This window comes from Salvia splendens, chromosome 16 (genome assembly GCF_004379255.2).
Source record: "Salvia splendens isolate huo1 chromosome 16, SspV2, whole genome shotgun sequence".
Classification (NCBI taxonomy): Eukaryota; Viridiplantae; Streptophyta; class Magnoliopsida; order Lamiales; family Lamiaceae; genus Salvia; species Salvia splendens.
The window spans coordinates 5696286-5723359 of record NC_056047.1 but is presented as its reverse complement, the minus strand read 5'-3'; the positions used below and the strand labels follow the sequence as shown (position 1 = coordinate 5723359).

The 27074-nt window shown below is 45.1% G+C and overlaps 1 protein-coding gene across 1 annotated transcript; it reads right to left on the bottom strand.

Annotated features, from left to right (window-relative positions):
• Positions 1-17098: 17098 nt before the first annotated feature.
• LOC121771136 (protein JINGUBANG-like) lies at positions 17099-18908 on the bottom strand. The gene is made up of 2 exons (XM_042167929.1): positions 18067-18908; positions 17099-17998 (listed from the first exon to the last, which is right to left on the bottom strand). The coding sequence occupies exons 1-2, from the start codon at positions 18757-18759 to the stop codon at positions 17327-17329; spliced, it is 1365 nt and encodes a 454-aa protein (XP_042023863.1). The 5' UTR covers positions 18760-18908; the 3' UTR covers positions 17099-17326.
• Between the last annotated feature and the right edge of the window lie 8166 nt (positions 18909-27074).

Sequence of the window (27074 nt, the reverse complement as noted above, 5' to 3'; positions counted from 1 at the left end):
AACGTTCATCCCGTCCCGTAGCCCGTATCCGCGAGACAAGTGGCGCGCCCCCGATGCATGCGTGACGCCCACTCGCTGGCCCGCGAGTGGGCGTCGTCACGGATGACGCAATAAATCAATTTTTTTAAAAAAATAGAATTTAAAAAAAATACTTTTTATTTATAAAAATTATTTTTATATTTAAGAACAATTTTTACAAATAATTAAATACAAGAAATTCGTAATAGCCCACATATATTTGATGGGCTTGCAAATTTATGAAACTCATTCTTGGTTGATTCTTTTTTATAGATACAACTTTGAATGTTTTATCCATTTTCGATGTGGGACAAAGTCATTCTTGGTTGTTTCTCTTTTATAGAGACAACCAATGTTTTATGTTCCACTTTCGATGTGGGACAGAGTCATTCTTGGTTGCTTCTCTTTTATAGAGACAACCTTGAATGTTTTATGTTCCACTTTCGATGTGGGACAAAGTCATTCTTGGTTGCTTCTCTTTTTATAGAGACAACCTTGAATGCTTTATGTTTCACTTTTGATGTGGGATAAAATCATTCTTGGTTGTTCTTCTTTTATAGAGACATCCTTGAATGTTTTATGTTTCACTTTCGATGTGGGACAAAATCATTCTTGGTGTTTCTCTTTTATAGAAACATCCAAGAATGATTTTGTCCCACATCGAAAGTGAAACATAAAACATTTAAGGATGTCCATATAAAATTATATTTTAAATTATGTCATTTTTATTTTTTTAAGATTTTAATTATGTTTTTTTTAAATTTTAAGTTGTATTTTTATTTTATGTTGTAATGTTGTTTTAATTTTAATGAATTGTGTTTGTTTAAATTGAATTGGGTTGGCAAAAAAATAAAAATTGAAATTGAATGAATAGTAATTAAGGGACGGTTAAGGGACGGAGCGTTGCAGGTTTCGTCCCTTAGTTAAGGGATGGAGGAAAAAAAGGATATTGGAGCCCTCAAATAGTGGTTAAATAGTAGTTAAGGGACGGTATATAGACAGCGTAGTGGATGACCTAACTTTTCTTGCGGGAGAACAAATAAATCCAAATAGATGTAGTCAAATTTATGTTGGCAAACATAATATACTGGCATATTTGTGAGAATTATATATGGGTGGCCACTGGCAACTCGTGTCAATTGGGTTCGTGCATATGGTTATCAAAGTAAGTTATTTTGTGCCACAATATTCAAGTGTTTTTATCGGTATTTGTATTTATATTTGAGTTACGATATGATACTTATAAGGAACACTTACAAGGAACAGTGGCGAAGCCACGTTGGGGTCAGGGGAGTCCTTGGTCCCCCATCAATTTAGTTATTTACTATATATTATATATTCAAGCAACAATGTATATTTAATAATCATAGCTCATTTGTTTGGATAAGGCCATCCACAACGCTGTTCCTATACCGTTCCTTAAACCACTATTTGAGTGCCCCACTGTACTTTTTTACTCCATTCCTTAACTAAGGAACGGAACCTGCAACCCTCCGTTCCTTAACCGTTCCTTAAATTACTATTCATTCAATTTCATTTTTTTTATTTCCAACCCAATTCAATTTAAATAAACACACTTTATTAACAAACAAACACACTTTATTAAAAAACACACAACATTAAAAAAAATTTAACTTTTAGAAAAATAAAAAGCACACAATTAAAATCCTAAAAAAATAAAAGTACACAATTTTAATAATTTTATCCGCCAAAATTTGCCCAAATGTGCTCAATTAGATCCTGTTGGAGTTGGGTGTGGGCACTAGAGTCGCGTGTCCTTGCACGAATAGATAACCGTTCTTGTATAGACGGATGCGCTCCACTTCGAGGCGGACTACTTGCGGTTGAGCTTCCGGGGGATTAGTCGTCGAACCAATTTCCCGCCTCGGGTCCTTCGTCTTGGACAATCATGTTGTGCAAGATTATGCACGTATACATGATGTCGACCATGTTTTCCATGAACCACGTACGAGCCGGGGCTTTGATGATGTCGAAGCGCGCTTGGAGAACCCCGAACGCCCTCTCAACATCCTTGCGAGCAGCCTCCTGCTTCTGCGCAAAAAGAGCCTGCTTTGGGTTCGCAGACCCAGTGCACGTCTTCACGAAGGTAGGTCACTTCGGGTAGATGCCATCGGCGAGATAGTACCCCATTTTATAAAGCCGGTTGTTGGTGACGAAGTTGATGGCCGGCGCTTTACCATCCAAAACTTCGGTCAAGAGGTCGGACTGGGTAATTCTCTTTGTGTGGGTGGGTGCCTTTGTGGCCGCTCGTGTAGGACCCCTTCCACGCCACCGGGCAATTCTTCCATTGCCAGTGCATGCAATCGACGCTGCCGAGCATCCCGGGGAATCCGTGCACTGTTTCGTGAAGGTCGAGCAGGAACTGACAATCGGTCGTGCTTGGCCTCCGGAGAAATTCGTCGGTGAAGGCTGCCCGGACGCCTTTGCAGAATTTGAGCAAGCACATTCGCCCAGTGCTGTCTCCGATGTGGAGGTATTCGTCGAACATGTCGGTCGTTTGTCCAGTCGCAAGCTGGCGGATTGCTGCAGTACATTTCTGCAGCGTCGTGTGGCTGGGACGGCCAACCGCGTCGTACCCTTCCTGGAAGAACTCTTCCCGGGCTGCCAAAGTATTCGCGATGTGGAGAAATAAAGGTTTCCCCATGCGGAAACGGCGACGGAAGTACGTATCTCCCCAAACCAGGTTATCGCAGAAGTAGCCGCGTACTAACCTTGCAGCGGCTTCCTCCCGGTTACGATGGATGTACGTACGGGAGCGTCGTTGCGGCGGCGCGGCTTCTTCGGCCTCCCGTCGTCGATCTTCTTCAAGTGATTGTTGCAATATTTGACGCATTTGTTCAAAATGATCCATTATTTTGATTAAATTTGGGAGAAGGAAAGCAGAGTTGATTTGAGATGAAAATTGGGGTGGAAATAGAGAGGAATAGATGTGTGTTTGTGATTGAAATGAGTATGAAATAGGAGTATTTATAGAGTAAATAAATAAATAAAAAATAAATAAAAAATACAAAACGGAAACGGTCACATTACCGTTGCAAAAAAAAAAATTTAGATTCGAATTTTTTTAAAAAAAATTGAATTATTGCGTCACCGGGACGAAGCCCACTCGCAGGGCAGCGAGTGGGCTTCACGCCTCGAATGGGAGGCCGCCACGTCGCCTCGGTGCGTGGCGGAACGTTTCGTTCCGCGTTCCTCCGGAACGGAACGCGGCACGGTATGGGAACGGCATGGGAACGGAATGGCGATGGAACGAGGCCTGCAACGCGTGCCGCCACGGGCGGAACGGCATAGGAACCGCAACGGCACAGCCTTGCGGGTGCCCTAAGGCATCTACTAACCTCAAGGGCGGGAAGTTTGAATCTTTGTGGCTAGATATTTCATTTCTCTTTGTTTTTCTTCTCTTTTTTTTCTACTTATACAATATAATGTGTATATTCCACTTCTATTAGCTTTTCTATTTGTTCTTTTTCTTCTCTTTTCTTTCTACTTATACAATATAATGTGTATATTCTACTTCCTTTGCTATTTGTTCTCTTTTACACCAATAATTAGCTTGGTTTTAAATCTTTGTCACTTCATATTGAAAATTGTTTCCATCTATATTAAATTTAAATAAAAATTAAATATATTAAATATAAATTATTTTGAGTCTTCCAATGTCGCCAACATCGAAATGAACCATATGATTATTAATAGTGACCCTTATAGTTATTTATAGTGATTTGGGCCCCTATCGAAAAAAATCCTAGCTTCGCCACTGATAAGGGAGTCATGCAAATTGGCCCCCAACTAATTTAAAAATTATTGCAATTGAAATTTGGTTCAGCCTTTAATATTGATATTAATGAGATTGTTATAATACTTAGTTGTAAGAAATACATTATTAAAATTATATTTCGATGACAACAGTCGACTGCCATGTCATATTTCTATTTTCAAATAAATGTAAATGGAGGCCACTCTCTCCAAAAACTAGGTCCATTTAAAGCCAATTGGAGACCGCATAGTCTTCCTACAATTTTATTACATCATCTAATGAAATTGTAACTGAGTAGGTAATAAAATAGATAAAATAATAAAGAAATTAAAGTATGAAATAAAAAAGCAAGCTAATTATAACAATATACAAAGGAAAATGACTTAATTATAAATAAATTTTTTGTTGAAATGAAAAAATGACTCAATTATGAAAAAATGGATGAAGTATGCTTAGTATTATTTTTATTCACTATGGAGGATGCTGAGTGATGGATCCGCGAATTTCTGATGTTAGTAATTGCTGGTAGAGAATGAAAACTACGACACAAAGAATTTACGTGGTTCGATTTACTGAAGTAAATCTACGTCCACGGGAAGAAGGGAGGGCAAGATTGTATTGCTTGATCTGTTTTCTACAGCTTACAAATACAAACTTGCTATTTGCTATTTTATCTCTAGAGAGCTTAACCCTCTTCTATCTGATCTAAGTTCTATTTATATCTTGAACTAAGATCGTGGCTTGCATCACCACCCTAAGTCGTGGATGTCGTGTAGGTCATGGCCTAAGATCGTGGATGTAGCGTAGGTCATGGCCTACGATCGTGGCCTGAGTTGACACCACGTGGTAGTGGGTGTGTTGGACATCCTGTATGGGTCCACTAACTCCTTGTTCGGTCGAATACTGAGACCGAACTGCTTTGGTTGCCGATCTGAGAGTAGAGCTTGATGCCGACCTGAGAGCAGAGCTTGATTGGATGGCTTTTACCGAGCTGTAGGCTGAGGCCGAACTCTTTGGTAATGCCGAACTCGTACTCCTGCTTTGGTTGCCGATCTGAGAGTAGAGCTTGATAGGTTGGCTTTTACCGAGCTGTAGGCTGAGGCCGAACTCTTTGGTAATGCCGAACTCATACTCTTCCTTGGGCTTTGGGCTGATGGGCCGTCATTGCTGTTGGGCTTGTTTAGTACGCACCCCATCACTACCCCCCCCGAAAAGCGAAGTGAATCTCTTCGGCGAAGCGAGTCACTTCGGCATTCTGGAAAAGGGTACGGGGGAGGCTGAAGTCAGGGGACGTGCCCTGCGCGTGACTGCATTAAATGCTGCATTAAATGCGACAGTAAAATCCGGCCGTCGAATCCTGAAAAGGTGGGATATGAAACGGTGCGATGATTTGAAATCTTTTCCAAATCTGATAAATACCGCCTTTCTTCATCATTCGAACACCTTTGCTGTTGGCTTCTTCTGCACTCTCGATCTTTTGCGTGAAAAATTTCCTTCCGCTTTCAAAAATTTCCACAGGATTTCTTCAAACTTTCAAAGAGTAAGAACCATGTCTGCTTCTTCTTCGTCTGAGTCTGGTAGCGGTAGAAAAGGGGGTAAGGGGTCTTCTAGCCGGAAAGAATCCGGGGAGAAGACCGTAGAGTATTTTCACAGTATCTTGAGTAAGGATACTGTGATATCCCTTCACGAAAAATACTCTTTTCCTGGGGGGAAGGTGGTGGTACCTGACGGTGATCATAGGGCTGACTCCCCGCCGGAGGGTTACGCCACCGTGTACGAGGCCTGCTTAGAATGCGGGCTTCGTTTCCCCCTCCCTTCTGCCTTTATAGATTTACTAGATTTTTTTCAGCTTCCTTTAGGCCAGGTGACTCCGAACTCTTGGAGGCACTTGTCGGCCTTCGCTGCCGAACTCCGTAGGTTAGGAAGGGATTTGTCTTTGAAGACGATCCTTAAATTCTTTCAATTTAAGAGGAAGGGGTCTTGGTTTTACTTGATCCCTGTACAGCCCTTTAGGGCCTTTTGTAAAACGAAGTGGCCGAAGTGGCAAAACCGCTTCTTCTACTATGATAGGACCGCGGCTCCTAGTTTTCCCTGGAGAGGGCCGAAGTCCGTTATCCGTCACCCTCGGCCTGAACCGTTGGACGAGCTCGATGGCGAGCTCAACAAGATTCCCATAGTTAGGAAACAATACACGGAGTCTGAGCTCGTCAAGGGCGACGTCGTGTTCGACATCTCGTCTTCGGACGAAGAGGCCGAGGGTGAGGATTTTTCTTTATCTTTATGCTCTACTGCTTTAACGAAGAAAACTAACCTTGCTTTCTTGCTTTTTGGCAGTGTATATGCTGAACAAAGCTATCCGAAAGTCCTCCGAGCTTGTGGAGCCGGAGAGGCAGAGAGCCCCTTGCTCGGCGTCTGAAGCCGAGAAGAATCCGAAGAGGCAAAAAACCTCTTCTTCGGATCCGAAAGAGCCGGAGTCGTCTTCGGCTAAAGGGAAGGGGAAATTTCATGAGTCCCCAAAAGTGCCGGGGAAAGAGCTGGTCATCTCCGAGGTGGTTGCAGACATCCCGGAACACGTCCCTGAGCCTTTTCAATGGCCGACGAATTTTGTGGAGGTAAGCTTTCTGACTCGGCTTCTTTTCCACATTTTTTGATGGCCATTCTGTTGAGTTTTTTTTTTCTTGTTCATCTTCAGAGAGCCAAGCTCGTCTCCGTGGAGCTCTCCAAAGTATCCCACGACTACGAGGAGATGCAGAAGGAGTTGCATCTTGCTCGTAGTCTGGCCGAACAGGCTGAGGCCAAATTTGAGAGGGCCCGAGCTGCTAGGATCTCGGCTCAGGAGGAAGCTCGGTCAGCCAAAAACCAGCTGATCATCCTGCGAGAGCAGACGAAGCTCCGGGAGGCTCAGAAGGAGGCAGCCGATGTGGCTTCCCAGGGGGAGGCTCTCCGTGTTTACACGGAGAAACTCTTTTTGAGCAGCCAGTTCTCGGCCTTTGTCGGTAGTCTGGTAAGGCTAATTACCGATAAGGGCGAGCAGGGGGCCGACGTCGTGCTGCCTCAGTACAGCCGAGAGATAGCAGCTCGGCTTCAGAATCTGCCGCTCCTTGAGGAGCTCGCTTCATCCTCGGTCCTGCTTTCTGCAGACCGAGTCCGGAGTTGTCGAGCTGATCGGGACGAGAACCTGGAGGCTATCTTTGCCTCCGTGGGACCCGTTTCACCCGCTTCGACTTACAACGGAGAGGGTGAGGCCGAGCCGCTGGAGCGGGAGGCCGAAGTCGATCAGGCCGGGCATCCGGAGAAGGAAGCCGATCAGGAGGCGGAGGCGAGGCCGGCAGGAGGCGAGGCTGAGGCTGAGGTAGCCCAGGAGAAAGAAGCTGTACCAGACCGAGGAGCCGGAGACGAAGCTGGCGGAGTATGATTTCGTCTCCCTTCTCTTAGTCTAGTTTCTTCCTTGTAAAATGGCCTTGAAGCCCTAGTGTAAAAAATTTTCCTTGTGAATGAAAAATTCTCTACACTTGTCTTCGTATAGCTTTTCGTACTCGCCTTTATTCCTGTTGTATTTTACTATCTGCTCGGTACAGCTGCCGAACTAATATAGCTGCTTTGTACCCAAGGAGATGGAGATACTTCACTGGAAACGGCTGTACTCTTCGGCTTTGGACGAAGCTGAGAGAAGAGCTATAGCCGATCAGACGAAGAATGACGAGCTTCTGGCTCGTTTAGTGAAGCTGGAGGCCGATATCAAGGACTTAGAGTCCGATAAGAAAGATCTGGAGGCCGAGCTGAATACGGCCATTGCTGAGAGGACTGCGTATGAGGATTACATCCGTGTGCGCGGGGGAATGACCATATCAGATGTTCAGAGTCGAGTTGACGAACTGTGGGAGGAATATCATGTACTCCGTATGAACAATGTGCTGGAGAGCCCGGCTTGCCAACAAGTTGTGACATCACTGCGGCGTTGGGCTTCTCGGTACAACATTGTTCTTTCTCGGCGCCCCTCCATAGAAAGATTCCTTCGGCATATCGCGCCAACAGATGCTCGCACTCCAGATCAAACCTCTGGTTCCCTTGTTCAAAATCCTACTCCCAGCCAACAACGAACTCCGGAACAGCCGGAAACGTCAAGACGAGAACGGGCTCAGGAGCAACCGGAATCGTCAAGACAGGGACGGACTGAAATTCGCCGAGGAGTTGTGACTATGAGCGAGCAGGATCAGCAGATGATTATTGCAGAGACTCTTCATCGCCGAGGTGTTAGGACTTCTCGGGCTCGGGGAAGAGGCGTTGGGTCGAGGATAGCATCTCGTCGACCTGCTTATTCTTCATCTGCTCGGAACAACCGAACTCGGCTTCCAGAGGATTTTGCAGATAGGTGGCTTAACTTCAGCAACCCTGGACAGTAGAATAGTCCTTTGTAATAGCGTAACGCCATTTTGTAGGGTAGCTAAGTTGTATGCCGAACAAGATTTGAAAAATGAAATTTTGTTTTCGCTTCTAACACTGTATTTACAGCTTAGCGAAAAAATTTCATCGTACTCGTCCTCGGTCTTATGAAGTAAACTTCTTTGACCGGACTTGGGCCTTGGTCTTATGAAGTAAACTTCTTTGACCGGACTTGGTCCTTGGTCTGATGAAATAAACATCTTTGACCGGACTCGTCTTTGGTCTGATGAAATAAACATCTTTGACCGGACTCGTCTTTGGTCTGATGAAATAAACATCTTTGACCGGACTCGTCTTTGGTCTGATGAAATAAACATCTTTGACCGGACTTGGTTTGTGTTCTAATTTGGCGATTTTTGTCGCCGGGATCGAACTTTCCCTTGTCCTAATTCGGCGAGTTTTATCGCGTGGATCGGACTTTCCCAGTTAACCGAAGTGGTCTTATGCAGTAAACCTCTTTGACTAGACGTGGTCGTCCCCGGCCTTATGAGGTAAACTTCTTTGACCGAGCTTGGTCGTCCTAATTCGGCGAGGTTTATCGCGTGGATCGGACTTTCCCTTATTGCAGTTCGCTTCAGACGAAGTGCTTATTAAGCTGAATTGCGGTCTTGTATCCTCCTTGGAAGCTTGGACTCACAATCGTTGGCTTATTGCAGTTCGTTTCAGACGGACTGCTTGTTAAGCTGAATTGTGGTCTTATATCCTCCTTAGAAGCTTGGACTCACAATAGTCTTTAATAATCGATCTAAAAAGGGGATCAGTCTTTAAAGAACGATATACCTTGGTACCATTTGTAAGAGACGACAAGCACATAGAGACAAAACACATAGGGAAAAAATGAAAAAGACGAAAGAAAAAGACTTTAAACCTTTTAAAAAACGACAAGTAAAAGGTACAAGTAAAAAACAAACAAATAAAAACACATACCCCTATGACCGAACTAGACACGAGACGGACTGACCGGACTGTCTCTTACAAGTGGAACTTCTTGAGGTTGGAGATGTGCCATGTTCGGGGTACTTGTTCTCCTGACATGTGAGTCAATTTATAAGACCCTTTGCCGAGGACTTCTGACACCCGATATGGACCCTCCCATGTGGGTTCGAGTTTGCCCAGCTTTTCTGCTCGGCTTACTTCGTTGTTTCTCAAGACGAGATCTCCCACTTGAAATTGAAGCTTTTTCACCCTTTGGTTATAATACCGGGCTACTTGCTCCTTATACTTGGCTGCTTTTATGCACGCCAATTCCCTTCTTTCTTCGGCGAGATCTAGTTCTGCTCTCAGTCCGTCGTCATTCATTTCTGAGGAGAAATTTAGAGTTCGGGGACTGGGTACGCCGATCTCCACTGGAATTACGGCTTCAGTGCCGTACACCAAACTATACGGAGTTTCACCGTTGGAGGTTTTGGGTGTAGTTCGGTAGGACCATAGGACTTGAGGGAGATTTTCTACCCATTGTCCTTTGGCTTGTTCTAACCGAGCTTTTAACCCTTTCACCAGAATCCGGTTCGTTACTTCCGTTTGTCCGTTTGCTTGGGGATGGGAGACCGAAGTGAACCGCTGTTGAATGTTCAGCTCTTGGCACCAATTCTTGAACGTCTTGTCGGTGAACTGAGTCCCATTATCCGAGATGAGGATGTGGGGTATGCCAAATCGGCACACTATGTTCTTCCAGACGAAGTCCAATGCCTTTGAGCTCGTTATCGTAGCTAATGGTTCAGCCTCCACCCACTTCGTGAAGTAGTCCACGGCAACGATAAGGAATTTCATTTGCCGAGGAGCTTGAGGAAGTGGTCCCACTATGTCTATGCCCCATTGCATGAAAGGCCAAGGGCTTTGCATAGTGTATAGATCGGTCTGCGGCATCCTTGGGACATTTGCATGAATTTGGCACTTCGTACACTTCTTGACGAGCTGCACTGCCTCTTGTACCATGGTTGGCCAATAATATCCCCATCTCAGAACTTTTTTAGCTAAAGCTCTGGCTCCGATGTGGCTACCGCACGATCCTTCATGAACTTCTCTGAGGATGTAGTCCGTCTCTTCTGGTCCTACGCACCGCAATAACGGCTGGAGGTAAGACTTTCTAAAGAGGACTCCTTCATGAAGTTCGTACCGAAGTGCTCGGCACGTGATCTTCCGAGCTTCTCTCTTATCCTCGGGCAATTGTCCTTGATCCAGATACTGCAAGATCGGCGTCATCCAGTTCGGCGAGCTGGATACTGAATGTACCTCGGCTTCATCAATGCTTCGATGCATTAATTCTTCCGCCTTTGAGCTCGGATCTGAGGCCAATTTACTTAAGGCATCTGCTCGGCTATTTTCCGCTCTGGGAATGCGGATTATCCGAAAATAGGAGAAACTTCGGCTGATGCTTTGCGCTTTGTCCAAATACTTCTTCATTCTCTCGTCACGAGCTTCACTTGTACCCAACATGTGATTTACTATGACTTGTGAATCACAATGGACTTTGAGAGATTTGACGAGCAGACTTTGCGCTAACTGGAGTCCGGCCAGGAGGGCTTCGTACTCGGCTTCATTATTAGTAGTGGGGAATAGGAAACGAAGTGAGTAGGTTACCTCGTGTCCGTCGGGAGCGACAAGTAAAATACCAGCTCCACTTCCCATCTTATTTGAAGCTCCATCCACGAATCCGCTCCAGCAGTCCGGCGGCTCTACTTCGGATTCCAAGGGCTGTGCTAGTTCGGCATTGGCAGAATTCTTCTGTTCGGCAATAACGGGAATTGCTTGATCGAACTTCGCTTCTGCAAGAAAATCCGCCAAGGCTTGTCCCTTGATGGCTTTCCGAGGTAGATATTCAATTGTGTGCTCTCCCAACTCTATAGCCCACTTGGCGATTCTGCCTGATGCTTCTGGTTTGGTCAACACTTGCCGAAGTGGCAGATCAGTTAAGACGCATACCTTGTGAGCATAGAAGTATGGCCGCAGTCTCCTTGCTGCATTTACTAATGCCAGAGCAATCTTTTCCAGAGGTTGATACCTGGTTTCTGGACCTCTTAATGCTCGGCTTGTAAAATAGATGGGAAGCTGCTTTAGGCCTTCTTCTCGTACAAGCACCGCGCTGATGGTTTGATCCGATGCCGCTAAGTATAAGAATAGTACTTCGGCTTCGGTTGGAGCAGAGAGAATAGGAAGCTCGGCTAGATAACTTTTGAGCTCGTCAAAGGCCTTTTTCTGCTCGGCTCCCCACTCGAACTTTGGTGCCTTTTTCAACACCTTGAAGAACGGCAGTTGCTTTTCGGCTGCTTGGGAAAGGAATCGATTCAGTGCGGCTAGACATCCGGTTAGCCTTTGCACGTCATGTATGGACTTCGGCATTGCCATGTTCTGAACGACTTGAACTTTTGAGGGGTTTGCCTTGAGTCCGTCCTTTGAAACCCAACAACCCAGAAACTTTCCCGAATCTACCAAAAAGGTACACTTTTGGGGATTAAGTTTGAGGTTGGCTTTCTTGAGCACGTTGAGAGTGGACTTGAGGTTGTGCTCGTACTCCGAGGTGCTTTTGCTCTTGACGACTATATCGTCAACATACACTTCGACCTCCTTTCCAATCAGGTGCCGAAAAAGCTTGTCTACCATCCTTTGATAAGTGGCTCCGGCATTCTTTAAACCGAATGGCATCTTTTTATAAGCGAAAATGCCGAAATCAGTAATGAAGGCCGTTTTTGAAGCGTCAATCTCATCCATTAAAACCTGATGGTATCCTTTGTATAGATCAAGAAAACAAAAAATTTCAAAGCCTATCAGAGCTTCTACTTTTTTATCTATGTTCGGAAGGGGATAGCAATCTTTGGGACAGTGCTTATTTAGATCGGTGAAATCTATGCACATCCGCCATCCTCCTTCCTTTTTCTTGATCATGACAGGATTGGCCACCCACGAAGGATACTTCACTTCGAATAACACATCCGCCTTCAATAATTGACGGACTTCGTCATGGATGACTTGACTTCGTTCTGCCGCAAAGAGTCTTTGCTTCTGTTTTATCGGCCGGACCGAAGGATCAATATTTAAACGATGAGAGATTACCTCGGGGGGCACTCCGGTCATGTCCAACGGAGACCATGCAAAGACGTCTTTGTACTCCTTGAGGAGCTGGATGGTTTTTTCCCGAAGTAGAGGCGTCCCCGCGAAGCCGATCTTAACCGTTCTGGATGGATCGTCTTCGTACAGCTGAACTGTCATCGAATTCGGCTCCGGTATGACTTCGGTCATTGCCTCTGACTCCGGCTGCTGTGATTGCTATGCTTGGTGGTGCCGATCTGACTGCTCGGCACTTCTAAGCGCAATTTGCAGACATTCCTTTGCTCTCTTTTGGTCACCTCGGATGACCGCTATCCCTCCTTTAGTAGGGATCTTGATGGTGAGGTGATAAGTGGAGCAAATGGCCCGAACTGTGTTGAGCCAGTCTCTTCCCAGGATGACGTTGTACGGGGACCGAGCTTTCACCACGAAAAACTCAATCATCGTACTGGAGCTAGTAGGCGCTTTCCCCACCGTGATCGGAAGGCTGATAATACCTTCAGGGCGGGTGTCCTCCTGGGCGAAGCTCTTCAGGGGAAGCGGAGCCGGGCTGAGCCGAGCTGGGTCCACTTCTAGTTTGTCGAAGCACTCTTTAAAAAGAATGCTGACTGACGCTCCTGTATCCACAAACACCCTGTGGATCAGTTTGTTTGCCACTCCGGCTTGGATGACAATGGCGTCTTGGTGAGGAGAGATGGCCGGGACGGGATCAGCATCCGAGAACGTAATCACTTCGTCCTGCTTCAGCCTTTTATGCGTTGGCTCTTCTCGATTGGAGCCTCTGCGCTCTGACTTCAGGGACGACTTGGTCTTCCCGGCAGGGAGAGCGTCAATAGTCAGGATTACTCCATCATATTGCGGCTCGTCATCGTCTTCGGGATCCGGCTGCCTTTTCGGATCCTGAGGAGCGCAGTTCGCACCTCTCTGCTTCTTATTCTTCTTTGACTGCTTGTTTTGGTATTTTTTCAATGTCCCTGCCCTCACAAGAACATCGATACCTGCAGCCAAGTTTCTGCACTCCTCGGTATCGTGACCGTGGTCTTGATGGTAGGAGCAGTAGTTATCCTGGGGTCGGCGCGCGGCAGATTTCGTCATCCGCTTTGGCTTTTCGAACAGGTCAGAGTGTAGTTCGAAAATTTCCGCTCTCGGCTTGTTCAGCGGTACGAACTGAGCGGGCGGCTTCTCGGGATTGAGACGGGGTCCCAATCTGTCTTGCACCGGAGTCCTTTGAATCCTTTCAAAAGGAGTTCGGCGAGGATGTCCCTGATCGCCAAAAGGAGTTCGGCGAGGATGTCCCTGATCGCTATGATCGGGCTTCCTCCTGTCTCCTCGGGACGATGAGCTGTCTAACGACCGTTTACGACGGTCTGCCTCATCGGCCCGGGAGTACTGGTCCGCAATGTCCCACATTTCCTGAGCTGTCTGCGGACCGCACTCAACGAGCTTCCTGTAGAGAGCTCCGGGCAGGATTCCATTTTGGAATGCCGAGATGACAAGCAGATCGTTGAGATCGTCTACTTGCAGGCATTCCTTGTGGAATCTTGTCATAAAGTCGCTGATTTTTTCGTCGCGACCTTGACGAATGGAAAGCAGCTGAGCCGAAGTGATTCGGGCTTCCGCTTTCTGAAAGAACCTCCTGTGGAAGGCATCCATTAGATCTCGGTAAGATCTGATGCTGCCCTGGGGGAGGCTATCGAACCACCTTCTCGCGTTCCCGATGAGCAGCTCGGGAAACAGCTTGCACATGTGGACCTCGTTGAGACCCTGGTTCGCCATGTTATACTGATAGCGCCCCAAGAAATCGTGAGGGTCCACGAGCCCGTCGTAAGTCATCGACGGAGTTCGGTAGTTCTGTGGTAGGGGAGTTCGGGTGATGTCGTCCGAGAACGGAGTCTTCAGTGCTCCGTACACGGCGAATCCGATATCTCGTCGGTATGGAGGAGATTGAGTTCTCCCGTGATTCCGGTACCGAGGAAGAGCAGAAATATGTCGGGGTTGAGGATTCTTCTTCCTGGAAGACACGGCACTACTGCGGTAGTGACTTTCATGTCTGGATGAGGAAGGAGAATCCTCCGCTTTCGTCTTCGGCTCTTGGCTCTTTTGCAGGAAGGCTAAGAACTCATCCTGCTTCTCAGCCAAGAACAGCTTGACAGCCTCATTCAAATCAGGCTGCTGGGAAGACTCAGTGGGACGATTTTTGGAGCGGCCTGTTCCTTCGCCATGAGAACTGGTGGTGGATTTATCCCTAGGCTGTTTTCCAGACCTATGGGATGGATTGGCTTCCTCCTGGTTCTCACGGGCAGGAATACGGGTACTCTGCGATCTGGTATGCATTTTTTTGGTGGAAAAAAATGGATCAAAAATTCGCTTTATCACAAATTTTGTTCTCTTCGTTTCCCACAGACGGCGCCAGTGATGGATCCGCGAATTTCTGATGTTAGTAATTGCTGGTAGAGAATGAAAACTACGACACAAAGAATTTACGTGGTTCGATTTACTGAAGTAAATCTACGTCCACGGGAAGAAGGGAGGGCAAGATTGTATTGCTTGATCTGTTTTCTACAGCTTACAAATACAAACTTGCTATTTGCTATTTTATCTCTAGAGAGCTTAACCCTCTTCTATCTGATCTAAGTTCTATTTATATCTTGAACTAAGATCGTGGCTTGCATCACCACCCTAAGTCGTGGATGTCGTGTAGGTCATGGCCTAAGATCGTGGATGTAGCGTAGGTCATGGCCTACGATCGTGGCCTGAGTTGACACCACGTGGTAGTGGGTGTGTTGGACATCCTGTATGGGTCCACTAACTCCTTGTTCGGTCGAATACTGAGACCGAACTGCTTTGGTTGCCGATCTGAGAGTAGAGCTTGATGCCGACCTGAGAGCAGAGCTTGATTGGATGGCTTTTACCGAGCTGTAGGCTGAGGCCGAACTCTTTGGTAATGCCGAACTCGTACTCCTGCTTTGGTTGCCGATCTGAGAGTAGAGCTTGATAGGTTGGCTTTTACCGAGCTGTAGGCTGAGGCCGAACTCTTTGGTAATGCCGAACTCATACTCTTCCTTGGGCTTTGGGCTGATGGGCCGTCATTGCTGTTGGGCTTGTTTAGTACGCACCCCATCACTGAGAAATATATATTCTCTGATTCCCCAAAATTTTATCAAAAAAAAAATTAAAAATTAATATAGTATAATGGTGTGGTTGTATGGTCATTGATAAATCATAAAAAATGTATAGTTGGGTTGAATGAATATCGATGATGTGTAAGATAATATAGAAGAGATAAAAACTAATTTATTAAAAAAAAGGTTGACTGGTTGAGTACTTGACTTGAATGGTTAATGATAATATGGTGTAATAAAAGTTTATGAGCGGTAAATGCTATAAAAAATTCAAAAAATTAATTAGAAACCAATACAAATAGTTGATTTTTATATGACCTAAGATTTCATAATCAAAATACAAAAAAAGCGTAAACAAAGTCGAAAGGCAAATCGAAACTAATTAATCATAAACTCTATAGTCAGTAGACAACCTGTTTGTCGATATTAGAAGTACAAAACGGACAATTGATAGAAGAAAAATAAATTAATCAATTAATAATTGGTGTCCCTTAACTCATTACAACCGTTAGAAGAAAGTCACATTCTAACTAACAAATTCAAATATTAGGCCACCTTAATTTGTCACCAACTGCTGTCAATATCATAAGTCGTATTATTGATTATAAATCCTTATTTTTCTTATCCAATTCTATGATGCCAAATTAAGTAAATGTTGTCTGTTTATAATAATGATTAATAATTTACTCTGCATCTAAATAATGGATGCTGACGAATATGCTTAATGCGCTATATTGTGTAAACTCATTATATATATCATAAATTAAAAATAAAATCGAACAGCCCAAACAATATTTTATTTCAAGTTGGATAGCCCATACAATTAAACAGCCCAAAATAAAATATATCAAGATATTAATTTAATAATCATATATAATCGCTGATGACTGTATGTCATTCTTATTTATTATTCTTCTTCTTCTTCTCTTTCTACTAAAGCTTGCTAATGGAGTATGCAATATTCACATCTTCAAAAATGATTTGGTTTTCATCTGCAACTATAATGTAGTGGAGTAACTTGCATATGGAGGCACTTGAGATCCAATCTACATTTTCTCCAATTTTAATAATTGGTACTACAAGAGTAGTAGTAAGTACTCCATGATTTAGTAATTTTAGTTTAATTTTCTTATTATGAATTTATAACTAGCCAGAGTTCATTTCACCCAATTAGATGGATACATGATAGTTTTAACTTTAATTTTCTAAAATTTATAACTTTCATTTTTATGACGATATAATAGTAGAATATACAAATTGTGAAACATGGAATCATAGAAAAAACGTCTCCACAAATACAAGTCGATATTTCAATTGCAATCCAACTGAAGTGAACATCAGCATTGCAAAATGCATTTGCAGTCATGGTTGAGATGACATTACTTACCCTAAATTAAAATAATCCATTTAGAGCAGTTTAGTGGAAAAGATAAATTAAAAAAACATGATAAAAATACACCTTTCATGTCATTTTAAACTTACAATTTGTCCAATACGTCGTTTTCAAAATTTTCAAACGTTGAGAATACATATTTTCCTTAGGATTGGCACATAATTATCTAAGATTTAAATATAAGAGGTGACATTGGACAATATAGTATCCGAATTAGTTATATTTGGCATATTAGAAGGAGACAAATACAAATGAGAAAATCGGCATATCATGTAAAAGGATTTTACCTCAATTTTGTCACATTCATAGCTCACAAGAATCACCACTAAATACCTTACAAACAATATCAATATATATATGCATGATATATTTTCAGAAAACTTGTCCTGTGCAGATGAAATCAATAAATAGAAGAGATACTGTTAGAGGTGATCATATATAAAAACGAGTTTACATGCAAACTTGCAGCCTCTATATGTATACACACATGCATATCAATATCAATTTGTGTACATATTTTTACCATCTTCAGAAATTTCTCCTCTGCGCTGCCGCGGCTCGACTAGTTTGCGACGACAAATTCTGCGACTGTGACGGCACGATCTCGTTCTGCAGCGGCGCACCCTGCCCTGACACCCTCCATATCTTCACCGACTTGTCGAGGCTGCCGCTGTACACCACGTAGTGCTTCTGCCCTCCGTTTATCCCCTGCTGCTGCGACTCCTCCTCCACCGCCAAGCACTTCACCGGCCCGCTGTGCCCGCTCAAAATCGACAGACACATGTGGTTCCTCTCCTCCCTCCTCCACACGCATATGTTTGTATCAGCGGATCCACTGAACACCAGATTCCCCGACGTCGCCAGGCACAGCACCGCCAGCTTGTGCCCGCGGAAGAATCCGCCCAGCGACAGGAACTTGTCCCGCTCCCAGAAGTTCACCAGTCCGTCCGAGGACCCGCAGTAGAGCACCGTCGAGGCTGCGTTCACCGCCAGCGACGTCACCGCGCACTCCTGCTTTAAAAGTGTCTGCGAAAAGTAGTGCTTCGTCCCCTTCCCCTGCATCTCGCGGCGCCACACCTTCACCGTGCCGTCGGCGGATCCACTGAAGACTAGTCCATCGAATCCTGCAACCACGGAGTTGACTGCGTCGTCGTGCGCGCTGATCGACTCCAGGCATTTGGAGTCAGCCACGCGCCACACCTAAAAGTGTATTTTTGGATAAATTTTACAAGACAAAATTAAGGTTATTAATGTAGGTGGGCCCACACCTTGATCGTTTTATCCCATGAAGCAGAGTAAAGGATGGATTTATCCTCGCTCAAGCTGAGAGATGAGATGGCGTCAATGTGTTTGATCCAGATGGCGTTGTGGCTCTTCCTCACCTCCACGTAATTGCTAGGCTTGAGCGATTTCTTCATCTTTGATTTCAGAGTTGGTAGGGTTCCGATCCGTTTGCAGACGCTCGGATCCTTTCCGGACATCTTCCAGACGCGGATCTTCCCGTCCTGGTGTCCGGAAAAAATCCGCTCATCCGCGATTATGATCGCCTTGACCAAGCCTGAATTGGACCTGAATCCGGAGAATTCTTTCTGATTCTTCCACACGCGGATGTTTTTGCTGTCGGAGCCGGTGAAGAGGAGGTCGCCGGCGGCCGCGAGGGAGTATATGTGGCCTTCTTCGCGGACGAGGGAGCCCATGAGGCCGGTGTAGGAGTAGGGGTAGTCGGATGGGGCCATGTGGGCGGATGACCACGGCGATTGGGCGACGGGGGAGGAGATGTTGGGGGTGTGGTCCCACACGGAGGAGTTGCCCGCGTCGAAGGAGAGCGGGGGCGGCCTGTCGCGTTCCGTGGGGCGGAATGAGTACTCGGCTTGGAGAGCACGGGGGAATAATGGCTGTTTGCTTGAATCGTCCATGCTCGAGCTCGAGTAATTGCTGCGTCTCACTTTCGAATTCTTCATGTTTGCTTAATTTGTGTGATGAATGATGATGTGCAATGTCTTGGGAGAAAGGAGAGGTGGGTGGTTCATGGGGAGGCTATTTTGGGGAGTTATGGGGAAGGTAAGGCCATGGAGATTATTTGGGAGAGCCTCGTTAGTTTTCATGCAACTAAGCGAATTGGCAAACCCCCAATTCAGCTGTTGCAAATATCTATACATATAAACGGCATTTGTAATTTTGTAGGGATGTTTTCCTATAAATAGCTAACATGACATAATTGGGTCATTTTCCATATTCTTCTCCTCCCCTACCTTTTGGACTGCTTTTAGTTCTGACTGGCATTTTTTATTTATTTTTGGGCACATCGCATATGATACTAGTACACAAACACATTAAAAATAGCCACTTCCGTACTGTGAAAATAAAAGACAACAATGAAGAAGAAAAATAGAGAGTGAAAAAGGTACTCTTACCCAGCTTCCATATGACCAAACATGATTTATCTACATTTACTAATATAAAGAAATGTGGTTTTTTCTCTACTCATAAAATACATTAGCTAATTTTTATTCAAAGTCGTAATTACCAAATATTAGATCCATGCCTTTGTATAATATTTTCATTTCAATTTACCGAATTTCATAAAAATTCCATTAAGTTTTCGTTTAATGGTTGCATGTATTGTGATAACACATGGGGTACTCAACATCTGTAAACCAAAAAGCCAAGACACCTATTGCAATTATAGCATGACATGTGTACGCTGACAGAAGCCACGGTTTTAGATCTTGTGTATGATACTGCAAGAGGGTCTTTTCAGATCACATCACACATCCACTGCTTAATATAGTGGTTGCTGTTTTTTCTCTGCTGAGAATACTCCATAATATGTTCATGTCCGGTCCACCCTCCAAAACCCAAACAAAGTTGTAATTATTACCTTTCTTAGGCAAACATTTGACTTTTAACTGTATATATAGAGTTAACCTATCCTCTTTCGTGGCAGCATGAGTAGTTAGTTCTTCTCACTTAATCTTCTCTAATCAACTTAATTTATTGAAGATTGCTAATGTGGGAGAATCATATTCGTACATCACTTTTTAAGAAGACATCTTTTGAGGTGAAAACACATCTGTCATTCCAATTTCTATTGAAGCATATTTTAGTCTAATGCAGAACATTTTACTCATATATATTTTGGCAATCACAGATTCAATATGAGGTCCTCTTGATTTGATATTCATCGTATGTATGGCAGGAAGGATCATTATTCACTTGGTACATCACTCATTGCTGTCTCAGCGGCTCTTCATTGGGTGGTTACAGGGTTTTCCTGTTTAATGTTTTTGGATGAGTTGGTATGGTCTGACAAAGGTGATTCGTCTCCCATATTCAACTGGAATAAAAGTTGGAATTTTGTGCCTCCCCTTGTCATATAGGAGTACTATTATATCTTTATTTGGTTTATCTTTTATAGTTACTGATGGAGTACGTACTAAACAAGCCCAACAGCAGTAAAGCCCATCAGCCTAAAGCCCAAGAAAGAGTATCAGTTCGGCATGACTAAAGAGTATCAGAGTTCAGTTCGGCACGACCAAAGAGTTCGGCCCCTGCCTACAGCTCGGTAAAAGCCAACCAATCAAACTCTGCTCTCAGGTCGGCATCAAGCTCTACTCTCAGATCGGCAAAAGCTGCTCGGCAATAATTCAGCAGTTCGGTCTCAGTATTCGACCGAACTAGGAGATAGTGGACTCATGCAGAATTTCCACCTCCACTACACCCACGATCTATTTAATGGTGTCAAGCAGTCTTTAACTCATGCAGGATAGTGGACCCATGCAAAATCGCCACGATCTCCACGACATCCACTGCCTAGTAAATAGTGCTGCATGCCACGATCTTGGTTCAATGTATAAATAGAACCTAGATCAGATAGATAAGGTTAAGTTCTAAGAAGCTCTCTAGAGATAAAAGATCAAATAGCAAGTCTGTATTGTAAGCTGTAAGAAAACAGATCAAGCAATACAACTCTGCCCTTTTTTCTTCCCGTGGACGTAGATTTACCTCAGTAAATCGAACCACGTAAAATCTCTGTGTCGTGATCTGCATTTTCCTGCATTCATCACCATCAAAAATTCGCCGAGCCATCACTGGCGCCGTCTGTGGGAAACAGAGAACCAAATTTGTGATAAAGCGAATTTTTGACCCTTTTTCCACCCAAAAAAAAAAAAAAAAAATGCATACCAGATCACATAACACCCATAATACCGTTCGTGATAACCGTGAGGAAGCTAGTCCAGCTCGCAGGTCTGAAAAACGGCCTCGGGAGACATCTACCTCCGGTTCTCACGAAGAAGGAACAAGCCATTCCAGGAGTCATCGCACCGAGTCTTCCCAGCAGCCCGATTTAAATGAAGCTGTCAAGCTGTTCTTGGCCGAGAAGCAGGAGGAGTTCTTAACCTTCCTGCAGAAGAGCTAACAGCCGGAGAAGACAACGGCGGATTGTCCCTCCTCATCCAGACATGAAAGTCACTACCGCAGTAGTGACGTGTCTTCCAGGAGAAAGAATCCTCAACCCCGACATGTTCCTGTTCCTCCTCGGTACCGGAACCACAGGAGAACTCCATCTCCTCCGTACCGAAGAGATGTCGGGTTCGCCATGTACGGAGCATTAAAGACTCCGTTCTCGGACGATATCACCCGAACTCCTTTGCCGCGGAACTACCGGACACCGTCAATGACTTATGACGGGCTAGTGGATCCTCATGACTTCTTAGGACGCTATCAATATAATATGGCGAACCAGGGTCTCAATGAGGTCCATATGTGCAAGCTGTTCCCCGAGCTGCTCATCGGGAACGCCAGAAGGTGGTTCGACAGCCTTCCTCAAGGCAGCATTAGATCCTACCGAGATCTAATGGATGCTTTCCACAGGAGGTTCTTTCAGAAAGCGGAAGCCCGAAGTACTTCGGCTCAGCTGCTTTCTATACGTCAAGGTTGCGACGAAAAGATCAGCGACTTCATGACGAGATTCCACAAGGAATGCCTACAAGTAGATGATCTCAACGATCTACTTGTCATTTCGGCATTCCAAAATGGAATCCTGCCCGGAGCTCTCTACAGAAAGCTCGTAGAATGCAGTCCGCAAACAGCTCAAGAGATGTGGGACATTGCGGACCAGTTCTCCCGTGCCGATGAGGCAGACCGTCGCAAACGGTCTTTAGACAGCTCATCCCGAGGAGACAGGAAGAAGCCCGATCATAGCGATCAGGGACATCCTCGCCGAACTCCTTTTGGCGATCAGGGACATCCTCGCCGAACTCCTTTCGAAAGGATTCAAAGGACTCCGGTGCAAGACCGATTGGGACCACGTCTCAATCCTGAGAAGCCGCCCGCTCAGTTCGTACCATTGAACAAGTCAAGAGCGGAAATTTTCGAACTGCATTCCGATATGTTCGAAAAGCCAAGGCGGATGACGAAATCGGCCGCGCGCCGACCTCAGGATCAATATTGCTCCTTCCATCAAGACTACGGTCACGATACCGAGGAGTGCCGACATTTGGCTGCAGGTATTGATGCCCTTGTGAAAGCAGGGACGTTAAAAAAATACCAAAGCAAGCAGCCGAAAAGGAACAAAAAGCAGGGAGGTGCGAACTGCGCTCCTCAGGATCCGAAAAGGCAACGGGATCCCGAAGACGATAACGAGCCGCAATATGATGGAGTAATCCTAACTATTGACGCTCTCCCTGCCGAGAAGACTAAAACGTCTCTGAAGTCATAAAGCAGAAAAAGGCTTTTGACGAGCTCAAAGGTTATTTAGCCGAGCTTCCAATTCTCTCTGCTCCAACAGATGCCGAAGTAATTTTCTTATACTTAGCGGCATCCGATCAAACCATTAGCACGGTGCTTGTACGAGAAGAAGGCCTAAAGCAGTTTCCCATCTACTTTACAAGCCGAGCATTAAGAGGTCCAGAAACAAGGTATCAACCTCTAGAGAAAATCGCTCTGGCGTTAGTAAATGCAGCAAGGAGACTGCGGCCATACTTCTATGCTCACAAGGTATGCGTCTTAACCGATCTGCCTCTTCGGCAAGTTTTGACCAAGCCAGAAGCATCAGGCAGAATCGCCAAATGGGCCATAGAGCTGGGAGAACACTCAATCGAGTACCTACCTCGGAAAGCCATCAAGGGACAAGCCTTGGCAGATTTTCTTGCAGAGGCCAAGTTCGATCAAGCAATCCCTGTCATTGCCGAACAGAAAAATTCTGCCAATGCCGAACTAGCACAGCCCTTGGAATCCGAAGAAGAGCCGCCGGACTGCTGGAGCGAATTCGTAGATGGAGCTTCGAATAAAACGGGAAGTGGAGCTGGTATTCTGCTTATCGCTCCCGATGGACACGAGGTAACCTATTCACTTCGGTTCCTATTCCCCACTACTAATAATGAAGCCGAGTACGAAGCCCTCCTGGCCGGACTCCAGCTAGCGCAAAGTCTATTTATCACGTCTCTCAAAATCCATTGTGATTCACAAGTCATAGTGAATCACATGTTGGGTACAAGTGAAGCCCGTGATGAGAGGATGAGGAAATATTTAGACAAAGCGCAAAGCATTAGCCGAAGTTTCTCTTATTTTCGGATAATCCGCATTCCCAGAGCGGAAAATAGCCGAGCAGATACCTTAAGTAAGTTGGCCTCAGATCCGAGCTCAAAGGCGGAAGAATTAATGCATCGAAGCATTGATGAAGCCGAGGTACATTCAGTATCCAGCTCGCCGAACTGGATGACGCCGATCTTGCAGTATCTGGATCAAGGACAATTGCCCAAGGATAAGAGAGAAGCTCGGAAGATCACGTGCCGAGCACTTCGGTACGAACTTCATGAAGGAGTCCTCTTTAGAAAGTCTTACCTCCAGCCGTTATTGCGGTGCGTAGGACCAGAAGAGACGGACTACATCCTCAGAGAAGTTCATGAAGGATCGTGCGGTAGCCACATCGGAGCCAGAGCTTTAGCTAAAAAAGTTCTGAGATGGGGATATTATTGGCCAACCATGGTACAAGAGGCAGTGCAGCTCGTCAAGAAGTGTACGAAGTGCCAAATTCATGCAAATGTCCCAAGGATGCCGCAGACCGATCTATACACTATGCAAAGCCCTTGGCCTTTCATGCAATGGGGCATAGACATAGTGGGACCACTTCCTCAAGCTCCTCGGCAAATGAAATTCCTTATCGTTGCCGTGGACTACTTCACGAAGTGGGTGGAGGCGGAACCATTAGCTACGATAACGAGCTCAAAGGCATTGGACTTCGTCTGGAAGAACATAGTGTGCCGATTTGGCATACCCCACATCCTCATTTCGGATAACGGGACTCAGTTCACCGACAAGACGTTCAAGAATTGGTGCCAAGAGCTGAATATTCAACAGCGGTTCACTTCGGTCTCTCATCCACAAGCAAACGGACAAACGGAGGTAACAAATCGTATCCTGGTGAAAGGGTTAAAAGCTCGGTTAGAACAAGCCAAAGGACAATGGGTAGAAAATCTCCCTCAAGTCCTATGGTCCTACCGAACTACACCCACAACCTCCAACGGTGAAACTCCGTACAGTCTTGTGTACGGCACTGAAGCCGTGATTCCGGTGGAGATCGGCATACCCAGTCCCCGAACTCTAAATTTCTCAGCAGAAATGAATGACGACGGACTGAGAGCCGAGCTAGATCTTGCCGAAGAAAGAAGAGAATTGGCATGCATAAAAGCAGCCAAGTACAAGGAGCAAGTAGCCCGGTATTACAACCAAAGGGTGAAGAAGCTGCAATTTCAAGTGGGAGATCTCGTCTTGAGAAACAACGAAGTAAGCCGAGTAGAAAAGCTGGGCAAGCTCGAACCCACATGGGAAGGTCCGTATCGGGTGTCAGAAGTCCTCGGCAAAGGGTCTTACAAATTGGCTCACATGTCAGGAGAACAGGTACCCCGAACATGGCACATTTCCAACCTCAAGAAGTTCCATTTGTAAGAGACAGTCCGGTCAGTCAGTCTTGAATCCTGTTCGGTCAATGTGCTTTCTTTGGTTTGCTTGGTCTTTGTTTGTCTATGTGCGTTTTGTCTGTCTATGTGCGTGTCGTCTCTTACAAATGTTACTGAGGTATCTTGTTCTTCGAAGGCTGATCCCCTTCTTAGAACATATACAAGCCAACGATTGTGAGTCAAAGCTTCTAAAGAGGATACAAGACCACAATTCAGCTTAAACAAGCAGTTCGTCTAAAACGAGCTGCAATAAGCCAACGATTGTGAGTCAAAGCTTCTAAAGAGGATACAAGACCACAATTCAGCTTAAACAAGCACTTCGTCTGAAACGAACTGCAATAAGCCAACGATTGTGAAGTCCAAGCTTCTAAAGAGGATACAAGACCACAATTCGGCTTAAAAATCAAGCACTTCGTCTGAAACGAACTGCAACAAAAGTCCGATTCACGCGATAAAACTTGCCTGAATTAGGACAGGGGAAAGTCCGATCCACGCGATAAAACTCGCCGAATTAGGACAAGGGAAAGTCCGATCCCCAAATTAGGACAACGGAAAGTCCGATCCGAGCGATAAAACTCGCCAAATTAGGACACAAACCAAGTCCGGTCAAAGAAGAGTTCACTTCATCAGACCGAGGACAAACATCAACTTACCCCGTACCTTTATTCAGAATGCTGAAGTGATTCACTTCGCTTTTCGGGGGGGGTAGTGATGGAGTACGTACTAAACAAGCCCAACAGCAGTAAAGCCCATCAGCCTAAAGCCCAAGAAAGAGTATCAGTTCGGCATGACTAAAGAGTATCAGAGTTCAGTTCGGCACGACCAAAGAGTTCGGCCCCTGCCTACAGCTCGGTAAAAGCCAACCAATCAAACTCTGCTCTCAGGTCGGCATCAAGCTCTACTCTCAGATCGGCAAAAGCTGCTCGGCAATAATTCAGCAGTTCGGTCTCAGTATTCGACCGAACTAGGAGATAGTGGACTCATGCAGAATTTCCACCTCCACTACACCCACGATCTATTTAATGGTGTCAAGCAGTCTTTAACTCATGCAAGATAGTGGACCCATGCAAAATCGCCACGATCTCCACGACATCCACTGCCTAGTAAATAGTGCTGCATGCCACGATCTTGGTTCAATGTATAAATAGAACCTAGATCAGATAGATAAGGTTAAGTTCTAAGAAGCTCTCTAGAGATAAAAGATCAAATAGCAAGTCTGTATTGTAAGCTGTAAGAAAACGGATCAAGCAATACAACTCTGCCCTCTTTTCTTCCCGTGGACGTAGATTTACCTCAGTAAATCGAACCACGTAAAATCTCTGTGTCGTGATCTGCATTTTCCTGCATTCATCACCATCAAAAATTCGCCGAGCCATCAGTTACATAGTTGCTTTCTGTTTAAACCAATATTCTATAAGGCCATACACAATAGGAATAGCCCAGCAATAGCCCAGCCATAACCTAGCCACTGCCACATCATCAGCACTAAAAATCCTCCTGCCACATCATAAATAGCCCAGTCATAGCCTAGCCACATCATAAATAGCCCAGCCACATCAATAGCCACATCACTAATAACAATTATATAAAATGACATAATTAACAATCACACAATATACGAAATTTAATATACAAGACATATACGGGAAACATTAATAATACTATCCACATCACTATTAACAAATATATACAAAATGAAATAATTAACAATCACACAATATACGGAATTAAATTTACGCCACAAAAATGAGAAAATTCACTAATATTAATAAAATTTAAAAAGGACATTAATTTAAAAAATTACATAATTAAAAAAAAAACTAACGCCGTGCAGTCCTCCGCGCCCATAACTCTTCAATTAAATCCTTTTGGAGTCGAATATGAGCCTCCGTTTGGCGCATGTCGGCATGTGCTTGGAGGCGGCCGTCTTCATCGTGGGGTACCCCACTCCGTACGTTAGGGGCGGCTACGCCGTGGCTTGGACCAGCTTCATTATCGTCGTTGGCCCAATCAGTCAGTTGTCCGCCTTCATCTTCGACAATCATGTTGTGCATGATTATACAGGCGTACATTATATCAGCAATGCAGTCGACGTGCCACAAACGCGTTGGCCCCTTAACTGCCGCCCATCGAGCCTGGAGCACACCAAATGCGCGTTCCACGTCCTTGCGCGCCGACTCCTGTCGTGCCGCAAAGTAGGCCTTCTTCTCATCTCCTGGGCATCGGATCGTCTTCACAAAGACGGGCCACCTAGGGTATATCCCATCCGCCAAGTAGTAGCTCATATCATGTCGGTTGTCGTTGGCGACAAAACT

Excerpts from the sequence above, each read along its gene's own strand:
- LOC121771136 (XM_042167929.1), bottom strand. The coding sequence starts at position 18,759 with ATGAAGAATTCGAAAGTGAGACGCAGCAATTACTCGAGCTCGAGCATG. Across the intron at positions 17,999-18,066 it reads CATGGGATAAAACGATCAAG|GTGTGGCGCGTGGCTGACTC; the intron begins GTGTGGGCCCAC and ends ATACACTTTTAG.